Below are 12,912 nucleotides of genomic sequence, written 5' to 3' on the forward strand. Positions count from 1 at the left end.
ACTGTTTTACTTTGCTACAAGGGATGTTCCATTTTAAGGACTGGGGGAGGGGTGCTATCAAAAATGACTGTGATCTAAAAAGAAAAACTATCCACAAAGCTATTTTTTTAAAAAAGCATCTAATTCTACTTTCTCTGTTTTAAATATAAAGTAAACATACCAAGAAGGATTAAAAATTTGCCCAGGGATCACAGAGTTAATAAAGGACAGTGTCAGTGCTTGAACAGCAGTTTCCTAAGTGCCAAGGTAACTTGCCATTACACTGCATACTGACTCAGAGAGAAAGGAGTCTCAGGTAGAGTTTGCTCTCTACCATCACCTCTCAGTCAGCTGAACATGTTGCAACCATCATCCTTCTCAAGTGCTGCTCTTAGGTGAGTCTCCTATCTTGGGCTCAGTTTACCTCATTCTCATAACATCAAGATCAGGAGTAACTCTTTTTGAGGGTGTAATACATTTTCCAGAGCCCCTGAAATCACACTTATGTGAGATCAGCCCTGGAAAGGAGAGAGTCAAAGATAGTTTCAGGACCATGTGTCTTGAGAAAATATGCCAGAATTCTTTGGTAGGTCCTTAAATTGTCTTTCAAAAGCTGCATTTTCTATTGGAATTCAAGTGGGGACTAGACTTGCAAATAGAGTATACAGCGCAAGCCTCCTGAACAGTTTGTCCTGCCTTTCAGCTCCTTCTACATAAGAAAATAACAAAAGAAAGCTAATGGTAGAAATTGAAGCTTTGGATGAGGAGGGTAGGATTTGGGTGAAATTGACTGTCAGTAGTAATTACAAGGATTGTATTGACATTATGATGTGACTACTATTATGAAGTCATGATTTCAACACTTACAAGTGTCATATGCTTCCCAGTATGGAAATAAATGTATTAAGTCTCCTACAAGTAAATGCTCACCATATCCTCTCTCTCTAATAGACATATATTCAGTCTGACAATTCTTTTTACCAATGTTTTATTGCTATATTCACTGTACCAGTCACTCCATCTTAAACAATCTTTCTAAGCAAAATAACAAATATATTTTTTAGTTTATGATATAGTATAGTGGGGGGAAAGTGTGTGTGGAAGAAAAACAGCCTCTAATATGGCCTTTGTCATTAAGTAGAGGTTCACATGACTTTAAGAAAATCACATCCCTTCTCTGAGCCTATGTCCAGAAGATAGTTAGAATAGATCACCTCAAAAGTCTCTTCTAGTTCTTACATTCTAAGTTCTGAAGACTGCTGAACTTGGAGTCATAGGACCTGCCATTTATAAATATGTGTGACTTTGGAAAAGTGGATCTCTGGGTTTCAAGTTCCTCAGATGAAAAATAAGAGAGTTGGGAAAAATGACCTTTTAAGGTCTCTTCCAGCATTGAGAATATGATAACCTATTCTTCACATCCTAAGATCTTTCCAGCCCTAATATTCAGTTTTCTAACCTTAACATATCCTCTAGCTCTGTCTTTTCACAAATCTTTGATTCTAAGACTCCTTCCAGCTCTAAATTTTAATATATGAAAAATAAAGTCTCAAGATTTTTTAAATTGTTGACCTTCCATTCAAAAATATTTTCATCATTCATTCATTGAGAACATGTTCACTGTACACTAAGCACAGGATGGATAGACAGGGGGGAAGAGTTGGTTTAATGCCAGTACATAGCACATTGGAATGAACCCCAAAAATTCCATATCCCCTAGTTCGTTCTTTACACATTTTCTGTCTGGGCCAATTCATCTCCATGTATCTCTCTTCTCATCTATAAAATGGAATAGTAATACTTTATATTTTATTAATTTAATTACATAAACATTTATTAAGCACCCCCTATGTGCTTGGTAATGGGATGATAAAATAATAAAAGAAAATGAAGCCCCCAAAATGAAGTCTAACCCCCAACAATGTCATTAAAGTCATCAGGGAGATGGAAACTGTATGGAAGGCCTCTTTTCTAATCCTTCCCACATTATTTAGCATGAATTTGATAACTTTATGCTGTCAAACATTAAAGATTCACCTAGGAAGCAAAATTTACCAGGGAGTCAGGATTAAGTCACCAAAATTCTATTTACAGCATTTATGTATATTTTTCCTGCAAACTTCCCTATTAAGGGAAACTATCAACCCTCCAACCTCCTACTATCCTTATGCCAATCATTCAGAATCACCTCCTGCTTATACAGAAATATAAACAAACAAAACCTTTTGATTCAGGTCAGTTCCAATGGTCTTGTGATGGAGAGAGCCATCTGCACCCAGAGAGAGGACTGTGAGGACTGAGGGTGGATCACAACACAGTATTTCCACTCTTTGTTTGCTTGAATTTTGTTTTCTTTCTCATTTTTCCCTTCTGATCTGATTTTTCTTATGCAGCACTATAAATATAGAAATATATATAGAAGAATTGCACGTTTAACATATATTGGATTGCTTACTGTCTAGGGGAAGGAGTGGGGGAAAGAAAGAGAGAAAACAATTTGGAACACAAGGTTTTGCAGAGGTGAATGTTGAAAATCATCTAAGCATGTTTTGAAAATAAAAAGCTCTAATAAAAAAAATCTCCCCTTGTTACCTCTGTTTCTACTCATTGTCCTCCACCTCTGCTTTCTCTCTTCCTGTCCCTGTTCTCCTCCGCCCTACTTCTGCTGTTCTTGAACACTGGCTCTACTGTTAACAAATTCTCCTTCAACCCTCATCTCTTCCTCTCAACACTTCTGCTACACAGGAAGTCACTCTGAAACCTGGCTTTTTTTCTCACTCTCCATTCTCTTATCAGTCAATATTGATTCCTATGCAGCCCAACTCACTGAGCCCAGAAGAAGATATAGGATGTTCCTGGCTTTTCTCTGTTCCTCTGAATTCTTCTTCAGTTCAGCCATTGTCATTCAAAAACCTCTCCACAGATTCCATGCTATCTGATTGGAACATCCTGTCCTAGTCATTGTCATTGCCTTGTCATTTCCAGAACACTTCCTTACTTTCCTCAATGACTTTAGCATCTGTATGGTACTTTCCCTCTCTACCCCAACTACTATCATCTTCCTTAATGACTAATATTTCCAGTGTTTAAATACTTTAAATTTTGCAATAATAATTTAAATAATAAAATTTAACTGATATTTAATAGTTTATATGTTATGCTATATGATCACAATGTTATATATTAATATATTGTGAATTGATTAATAAATAATTTAAATACATATACTAAATTCTTAGCATACTTTCCAATATCATGGTCTCAGTTCCTCTATCCCTTCAACTTCATGATTTCTATTTCTATTCTACCTCAGTCACTCATAGTATATGAAGCTGGTCTTTATTATCACCTAACTTCTCCATTTCCAAGATCATAAAGTCTAAAATTCCCCTCTTCTTTCATAATATCCTTACCATTCTGCCTTTCCCACCACTTCACTCTTCCGGAACCCATACTTTGCCCTTACTGTGACTTTTATTCCCTCTTTCCCTGTTTTTCACTCTCCCTCTTTCCTTGTTATCTTGAAAGATCTCATTTTCTCCAAGACAGAAAGAACATAGGGACCTATGAGCTCTTTGCTCAAATCATGGAATTGAAGGGAAATACATTTTTTTAAATCCCTAGGTATAGGGGTTAAAGAACATTTGGGGGACTGGCTTCCTGTCATGTCTGCAGCTCTGAGATGTCCAGATCACATTTCAATAGCACACACACCCTTGTCTTTCTCAGCTTCCTACTCCCCTGATCATTCAGTAGTCTTTCAGACAATCAGGAGTCATGACTCCTTTCTTACATGCAGAATGAAGTATATAAGTCTGTCCCTGTTAAAAAAACACCCTAGATACAGGCAGAAGTGGGGTTATACTGCAGACCAGCATCTCTATCCTATATTCTCTTCCCTATGCAGTCAAGACCCTTTATCAGTCATTTCAACAAGGTGACACCTTCCAACTTCAAGCCACCTTGGCCTTTTGTCCTTATCTAATTTCTATTCCTGGGTCAATCCTATCAAGGCTTTATTTCTAATCTGAAGTCCCTGAGTACTGATTTTAAAAGTCTTAGAACTGTGCTGATTAGGAGCACTAATACTGTGCTATCTAATGTTCTATTATTATCTGGCAGACTCATTATTTTACACCATCCATAGCATCTGTTCTAAATCTTCTCTGTTTCTCTTTCCTTTCCTCCTCTTTTCTCTTCTCGTCTCTCCTCTGCCTTGCTATCTTCCTTCCTTCTTCCCTTCCTTCCCTCCTTCTCTCCTTCCTTCCTTCCTTCTCTCCTTCCTTCCTTCTTTCCTTCCTTCCTTCCTTCTTTCCTTCTTCCCTCCTTTCCTCTCTCCTTCCTTCCTTCTCTCCTTCCTTATGCCCTTCCTTCCCTGCTTCTTTCCCTCTTTGCTTCCTTTCCTCCTTCTTTCCTTCCCTCCTTCCTTCCTTCCAAGATTAAAAACAGAGAGGCACTGTTTTTTGTTTTGTTTGAACCTGTGATTTCACCAATATAAAGAATTACCAGTGTAAAAGCCTCTATCTGCCTCAATTTGCTCAGCTGTAAAAAGGTTATAATAATAGCCTCTATTTCATAAGGTTGTTGTAAGGATTAAATGAGATGTATTTGTAAAATACTTATCACAGTGCCAGGCACATAGTAGTCATTTAATAAATAAAATGATTATTTCTTTCCTTCCCTTCTTCTTTCCTTCCTTCCCTCCTTCCTTCCTTCCTTCCTTCCTTCCAGAGATTAAAAACAGAGAGGCACTGTTTTTTTTGTTATATTTGAACCTGTGATTTCACCAATATAGAGAACTCCTAGTGTAAAAACCTCTCCACAGAAGCAGGTCAGCAAATCATCTATAGAATTTGTTCTAGGTCATTGAGAAGGTAGGTAATTGCCTTTGGTCACATAGTTAGCTAGTATAGTATGTAGTAGAAACCCCTTTTGTGTGGGGGTCAGACAAAATAGTACTAAGGCACCATACAGCTCTCAAATTGTATGATTCTGTGATTAGAAGTCAGAAGCAACACATGAACCTGGTACTTTCCTGACTTCAAATCTGATCCTTGACCCACCAAATCATGATACTTCTCACCACATATATAGTAGGCACTTTTAATAATTTTTTTCATTTAACTTATATTTATCTAGATGCTTTGGAAATAGAAACAGCTTGATTTTGATCCACATGCCACAAGAAGATAATAATTCTTGTCTCTCTTTTCTAGAGAAAAAGACAATGAAAACTTCATGCATTCCAATGTTAATGAGGTTAGTTGCATTCATTTATTACCTATTCCTCATTTGCCCAAGGACTCTAGGTTTTTAGAGGACAGATTTCCCATGGAAGCATCCATCATTGTTTAATGAGATAGTTCTTCTTCATCTTGAAGAGAGATATTAGTGGTTCTATTATTTCAAAAGTTTGGTTTTTCTGCACTGATAGTCAATCCACTTTGGGACAAGAATTGTTTCATCTTTTATGATTTTCTCTATAATCAGGGAGATAGAGAAAGCAAAAAAAAAAAATCTTCACTTAATATGCATCTCCTCTTATAAGGAGCACTCATAGATTCTGTGAATATGGAGCAAAATCTTGAACAGATAAAACCAAGCTGGAAACTCTTCAAGTACACCCAATGATGGTAACTTGACATTTAACCTAACTATATATGGGGGAAATTCGTCACCAAAGTGTTGGTCACATGATAAATTTATTGAATCACAGCAACTCTTAGCTGTACTTTGAATTTGAAAAGACAAAGAATAAGACAAAACATGAACATCAAAATGGCATAGAGGAAGTAAACAAAGAATGCTTCATCAAATCCCAAAATATTTTGTTGGTCTGACTATTGTCGCCCTTTTTTTAAAGCTAAATTTGATTTGTTTAAAATCCCTAATCACATTTAGCATAAAACAAATGACATAGAAAATAATAAAGAAAAAATTAGATGGTCTAAGTTCCTTTCCAGGTTTAACATTCTATTATGATTGCAGAATTCCCATCTGATGCATGAAGCCAGTGTTAGGCCAAAGAAGCATGAAAATATGGTCAGCACTAGAGAAAATAGCTCTACTGAGGAGAGATTTGAAAACACCTCTGTTCAGCTGTATGAAAACTATAGGACCCAGAATCCTCAGTATAGTATGAACACACTGCAAAATGATCTAATCTTCGGTGCCCAGATTCTGGCTGATGATGAATTTATCCAGATGAATAAAATGCTGGAAGCAAAGAGAAGAGAATGGAAAAAACGGATAGAAAATGTGACAAAAGGAAAGATTGACCTGTTACAAGGACAAAAATATGTAAGTAAGACCCTTCACCCTAGAGCAACAGAGACACTCTAGGAATGTCATTCTAGTAATAGTCATCTCTCCAATGCGGGTTTATATAAGACAGGAAGAGTTGGCTAAGTTTTGTTTGCTGAGTTTTGTTGTTCCTTTGTCAATCCCTGCATTCTCCCAACGCATCAATTTAGGACAAATATAGGCAGTGCCCCAAATCCAGTGACTCATTAATATAAAAACCTAATCCTAAAAAAAAACACTAACTATGCACTTGTGTCATAAATATGTAGTTGAATTTTTATAATAGTGTTCTATATCAAGGATTCTTAACCTGTCAACTTTTTTTTTAATTATAATTATATTTGAACATAATTGGTTTTCTTTGTAATCCCATGTTATTTAAATTTATGCATTTAAAACATTTTGCTGGAAAAAATCCATGGGTTTATCAGACTATCAGAGGAGTCCATACTATAGAAAATTAGTAATTTTTTGTTCTAGAGATAAATGCTAATTAAAAATTACCCATGAATACTACTATGATGGAATTATACTGTATTATAAGACACACTAAGCTCAATGGTTTTAGAAAAACATGGAAAAACTTTCATGAAATAATGAAGAGCAAATTTAACAGGACCAAGAGTTCTGTATAACAACTCTTTTTTATATACAGTAACAGCAATATCGTTTTAAGTACAACTTTGAGCAAATAACTTATTTTGTCTATTATAAATATCTAAATTAACTACAGAGAATATATGAAGAAAAAGTATCTTCATTCATAGAATAGATATATGTATTTATGTCCATTGTTAGCCTTTTCTAGAGTGGGGATAAGGGAAGAGAAAAAGAAATTTACATAATTTTCTCATAGTTTTGAAAGGAATAGCAACTTGTATATAATAGATTTGCATTCATCTCTTTCATAGATGTACAATCATCTTTTTATTGTACTATGTTATGGAAATGCTTGTTTCATTCCATAAATTAAAAATAAAATAAGAATAAAATCACCCATCAAGATCTTCCTACTTAATTCCAAAAAGGACAAAAGATCCTTTCATATTAATATTTTATATCATTATTCATATGAAAGGTTCTCTGGTTCAAATAACCCACAGATAAAAATCCACAGAGGAAGTACAATAGGATGGAAAGACAAAACCCTGGCTCTTTTGCTTACTAATCCTCATGACCATGAGTAAATTATTTTAATTCTCTGAACCTCGGTTTTTTCAGCTATAAAACAAGAATTATGCCACTTTCTAGTGCCATAGAGTAAATTAATAGAGTTGTTAGGAATTCAATGCACAGTCTGCATTTTTTTATTTACTATTTTTTTCACCAGTTACATGTAAAATCATTTTTTTTTATTTTTAATAGTATTTTATTTTTCCAAATGTATGGAAAGATGGTTTTCAATATTCACCTCTGCAAAATTTTGTGTTGCAAATTTTTCTTCCTCTCTCTGCCTCTCCTCCCTCCCCAAGATAGCAAGTAATCTGATATGGGTTAAATATATGCAATTCTTCCAGACATATTTCCATATTCATCACAAAAAATATAAGATCAAAAGGAAAAAAAATAATAAAGAAAAAGCAAACAAAACAACAACAACAACAAAAAGGTAAAAATACTATATGCTTCAATCCTACATTGAAGTCTCCATTGTTTTCTCTTTGAATGCCACAGCATATTCCAACCTAAGTCTATTAGAATTGCATTGAATCACTGCATTGTTGAGAAGAGCTAAATCCATCATAATTGATCATCACATAATCTTATTACCATGTACAATGTTCTATTCACTATAATCAGTTCACATAAGTCTTTCAGGCTTTTCTGAAATCAGCCTGCTCATCATTTTTTAGAGAACAAAAATATTCCATCACATTCATATACCATATTTTATTCCCTAATTGATAGGCAGCCATTCAATCTCCAGTTCCTTGTTGCTACAAACATTTTTGCACATGTGGGTCCTTTTCCCTTTTTTATGATCTCTTTTGGGTATAGGCCCAGGAAAGACACTGCTGAATCAAAGGGTATGCACAGTTTGATAGCCTTTTGGACGCAGTTCCCAATTGTTCTCCAGAACATTTGGATACTTCACAACTCTACCAACAATGCATTAGTATCCCAGTTTTCCACATCCTGTGGAAATGTTATATATAATATGTAAATATTATATATAACATATAAATATTATTTATCATTATTTTTTCCTGTTGTCAGCCTACCTGATAGGTATGAGGTCATGCCCCAGATAGGTTTTAATTTGCATTTCTCTAATCAATAGTGACTTTGAGCATTTTTCATATAACTCTAAATGGCTTTAATTTCTTCATCTGAAAATTGTTCACAAATGAACAGAACTAGGAGATCATTATACACTGCAACAACAAGACTGTGTTATGATCAATTTTGATAGACGTGGTTCTCTTCAACAATGAGATGATTCAGAACTAGTTCCAATGATCTTGTGATAAAGAGAGACATCTACACCCAAAGAGAGGATCGTGAGAGTCGAGTGTGGACCACAGCATAGCATTCTCACTCTTTCTATAATTGTTTGTTTGCATTTTGTTTTCTTTTCCAGTTTCCTTCTTGATCAGATTTTTCTTGTGCAACAAAATAACTGTATAAATATGTATGCATATATTGGATTTAATATATATTTTAACACATTTAGCATATATTGGACTACCTGCCATTTAGGGGAAGGGGTGGGGGGAAGAAGAGGATAATTTGGAATAGAAGGCTTTGCAAGGGTCAATGTTGAAAAATTATTGATGCATATGTTTTGTAAATAAAAAGCTTTAATTAAAAAAAAAGAAAATTGTTCACATCCTTTGACCATTTATCTATAGGGGAATAATTTATATTCTTATAAATTTGAATCATTTCTCTATATGTCTTAGAAATGAGGCTTTTAACAGAAACATTGGCTGTAAAAAAAAGTTTCCTTTCTAATCTTGGCTACATTGATTTTCTCTGTGCAAAAATGTTTTAATATAATGTAATCAAAATTTTCCATTTTGCATTCCATAATGTTGTCTAGTTCTTCTTTGGCCATAAATTCCTCTCTTCTCCATTGATCTGAGAAGCAGACTATTCCCTATCTCCTAATTTGTTTATAGAATCACTTTTTATGTCTAAATCATGAGCCCATTTTAACCTTATCTTTATATATGGTAATATACAGTCTTTTTTTTTAAAGTAAATTTGTTATTTTAATGATTTTTTTTTACTGTTTCCAGAGGGGCCTTCATTGTGGTGATAGGCAAGATTGGGAAGGAAATTGATATAAGGGTTTGCTGAAGATCATGAAAGAGAACACTGAGTACCCTAAGTGATCTTCAATCACCACCTATACTGTAATTGTAATGGTTTATGAGGTTCCTTCCAGTTCCATTTTATTTGATTCTATGAGATAAATCAATATTTATTGAGAGGCAATATGCTGTAGTGGTTAGGCTATGATTAGAGTGTCAAAGCCAAAGAGAGATAAACCTTTACGTGAATAAAACACTTCCACAAAGTCCTTCCCCAATCATCAATTTGAGTGAATCATAGGTTCTTAAAGCTTTATCAGCAGAACATCAAAGCTAACATGTCTGAAAACCAGCCTTACTCAATTGCTCATCATCAGAAAGTAGTCTGCCAGATATTAATGGGATTTTTTGGATATGAAACTCATAAGCTTGAGTAATTTGTAATTTTTTTTTGGTCTTTTTGCATCCCTAACACTTAGTACAATGCCTGATTCATGGCAGGTATTTATTAATGTTTTTGATTGAATTAAAAAGGTTATAATCTGGAATTGGTAAAAGGGTATACAGCACTTTTTAATAGTTTTAAGAAAAACCTGAAAAGACTTATCTGAACTCATACAAATTGAAGTAATAAGAACAAGGGGAAAGAAACGGAGCCAAGATGGTGGAGTAAAGACCAGAACTTGCCCAATCTCTCCCCAAATCTGCTACAAATTCCATTAAATAATGACTTTAAACAAATTTTGGAGCATCATAAAACCCAAAATAACAGAGTAGAACATTTTCCAGCTGAAGACAACTTAGAAATTTAGCCAAAAAAAAAAAAGTCTACAATACTAAGATGGGAGTCTAGCATGCAGTTCCAGTGCAGGGGAGCCACAATCCTAACCCTGGCCCAGACCCCAGCATCAGTGAGTCAGGACCTCTGAATCAGCAACAGTGCTAGAGGCTTCTGGACCTCTCTGCCTGGGAACACCTGGGAGGACTTCGAAGGTCAGTAGAGAGGGTCTATGGTAACAGGGTGAGAGTCTGGTGTGCAGTCCCAACTAGGGACACAGCTAAGAACTCCAGGACAGAAAAGAGTGCTTGTGGTCAGACTCCTAGAAGGATCTCTGAAAACAGCTACACATAATCCCTGAAGTTTGGGACAGGGCACCCTCTACCCTGGAAATAGAGCCCTACTTTAACAAAAAGTTAAAAGCTGAGTAATAGGCTAGAAAAATGAGCAGAAAACAGAAAAGCTTCCAACCATTGAATGGCAACAAGGAAGATCAAAACACACACTCAGAAGATGATAACAAATTCAAAGATCCTCCATCCAAAGCCTCCAAGAAAAATAAGAATTGGGCTCAGGCCATGGAAGAAATTAAAAAGGACTTTGAAAATCAAGTAAGAGAGATAGAGGAAAAATTAGGGAAAGAATTGAGAGTGGTGCAAAAGGAAGTACAAAAAGCTAATGAGGAGAATACCTTAAAAAGCAAAATTGGTCAATTGGGAAAGAAGGTACAAAAACTTACTGAGGAAAATAATTCCTTAAAAAATAGAATTGAGCAAATAGAAGTTAATGACCTTATGAGATATCAAGATACAATAAAACAAAACCAAAAAAATGAAAAACTAGGAAAAGAAATTGAAATATCTCATTGGAAAAACTGACTTGGATAATTGATCCAGGAGATATAATTTTTAAATTATTGTTCTACCTAAAAGTCATGATCAAAAAAAGAGCCTGGATATTATCTTTCAAGAAATTAACAAGGAAAACTGTCCTGATGTTTTAGAACCAGCAGGTAAAATGAAATTGAAAAAATCCACTGATTTTTTGTGGCTCCACTGAGCCACAGTCAGAATAATACAAGATTTAACAGCTTCTACATTAAAGAACTAGAAGGCTTAGAATATGATATTCTGGAGAGCAATGGAGCTAGTATTGTAACCAAGAATCACCTATCCAGCAAAACTGAGTATAATCCTTCAGAGGAAAAGGTGGTCATCCAATGAAACATAGGTTTTTCAAACATTGGTGATGAAAAGACCAGAGCTAAATGGAAAATCTGATTTTCAAATACAGGACTTTGAAGACACATAAGGAGGTAATCAAGAAAGTGAAATCACAAGGGACTTAATTATGTTTATCTGTTTACATTCTTACATGGAAGGATGATACTTGTAACTCATTAGAATGTTCTCATTATTATAGCAGTTAGAAGGAATATATATAGACAGAGGGCACAGATATGAGTTGAATATGAGGGAATAATATCTTTTTTAAAAAATGATGAAATTAAGGGATCAGAGAGGAATGTACTAGAAGAAAGGGAAAGGGATAAGTGGAATGGTACAAATTATCTGCTATAAAAAAGAGGCAAGAAAAAGCTTTTACAGGGGAGAGGAAGAGGGGGAGAAAGGGAAAATGAGTGAACCTTACTCTCAGCAGAATTGGCTCAAATAGGAAATAACATACTCAATAGAGATATAGAAATCTATCTTACCCTATAGAAAAATAGAAGGGGAATAGGATATAGGAAGGAGAAGAAGATGATAAAAGAGAGAGCCTTTTAGGGGAGAGAATGATCAATAGCAAAACATGTTTGAAAAGATACAGTGTGAAAGAGGAAAGATAATAAATGAAGGAAAATACAACTAGCAATAGTAACTGTAAAAAAAAATGACCTATATGTACAAAAATATTCATAGCAGCTTTCTTATCATGACAAAAAAAATCCCAAATTGAGGGGATGTCCCTCAATTTGGGAATGACTCAATAAACTGTGGTATATGTTTGTGATAGAATCTTATTCTCTGGGAAATGATGAGCAGGATGCTCTCAGGAGAAAAAAAAACCTGGAAAGTCCTCCATGAACAAAGTGAAATATACTGTATACAAAGTATATAGAGTAATATCAATGTTTTAGGATGGCAAGCTATGAATGACTTTGCTATTCTCGGTAATATAATCATTCACAACTACTCTGAAGAATTTAGGATGAAAAATGCTATTCATACCCAAAGAAGAAACTGAATACAGCTTCTGAATACAGATTGAACCATTCTCTCTTTCTCTATCTCTTTCTTTTTAACTTAATTTTTCTTGAGACTTTTTATTTTCATTAGGATGGTAGATCTATGTTTTCTTTCATAACTTGATTTTTATGGAAATGTTTTGCATAACTTTTTTTAATTGTGGGATAAGGTAGAGAACCTAGAACTCAACAATCTTAAAAACAAATATTTTTTAAAATGTTTTGAATGTAACTGGGTTGGGGGGATTAAATAAATAAATATTCAGATTTTTTTTTCTTTTGAAAAATGTACAAGGAGAACATTGTAAATGGTAACAGTAATATTTTAAAGATAATCAACTATGAAAACT

At 34.5% G+C, this 12,912-nt stretch overlaps 1 protein-coding gene across 1 annotated transcript in view; it reads left to right on the plus strand.

Moving 5' to 3' along the window:
* Positions 1-269: 269 nt before the first annotated feature.
* Positions 270-12,912, plus strand: part of CCDC197 (coiled-coil domain containing 197) — a 35,587-nt gene continuing 22,944 nt past the window's right edge. Inside the window, exons 1-3 of the mRNA XM_051977381.1 lie at positions 270-374; positions 5,196-5,238; positions 5,968-6,279. Coding sequence (XP_051833341.1) covers positions 337-374; positions 5,196-5,238; positions 5,968-6,279 — 393 coding nt within the window. The 5' untranslated portion in view covers positions 270-336. The remainder of the gene's footprint in view (positions 375-5,195; positions 5,239-5,967; positions 6,280-12,912) is intronic.

This window comes from Antechinus flavipes, chromosome 2, assembly GCF_016432865.1.
Source record: "Antechinus flavipes isolate AdamAnt ecotype Samford, QLD, Australia chromosome 2, AdamAnt_v2, whole genome shotgun sequence".
Classification (NCBI taxonomy): domain Eukaryota; kingdom Metazoa; phylum Chordata; class Mammalia; order Dasyuromorphia; family Dasyuridae; genus Antechinus; species Antechinus flavipes.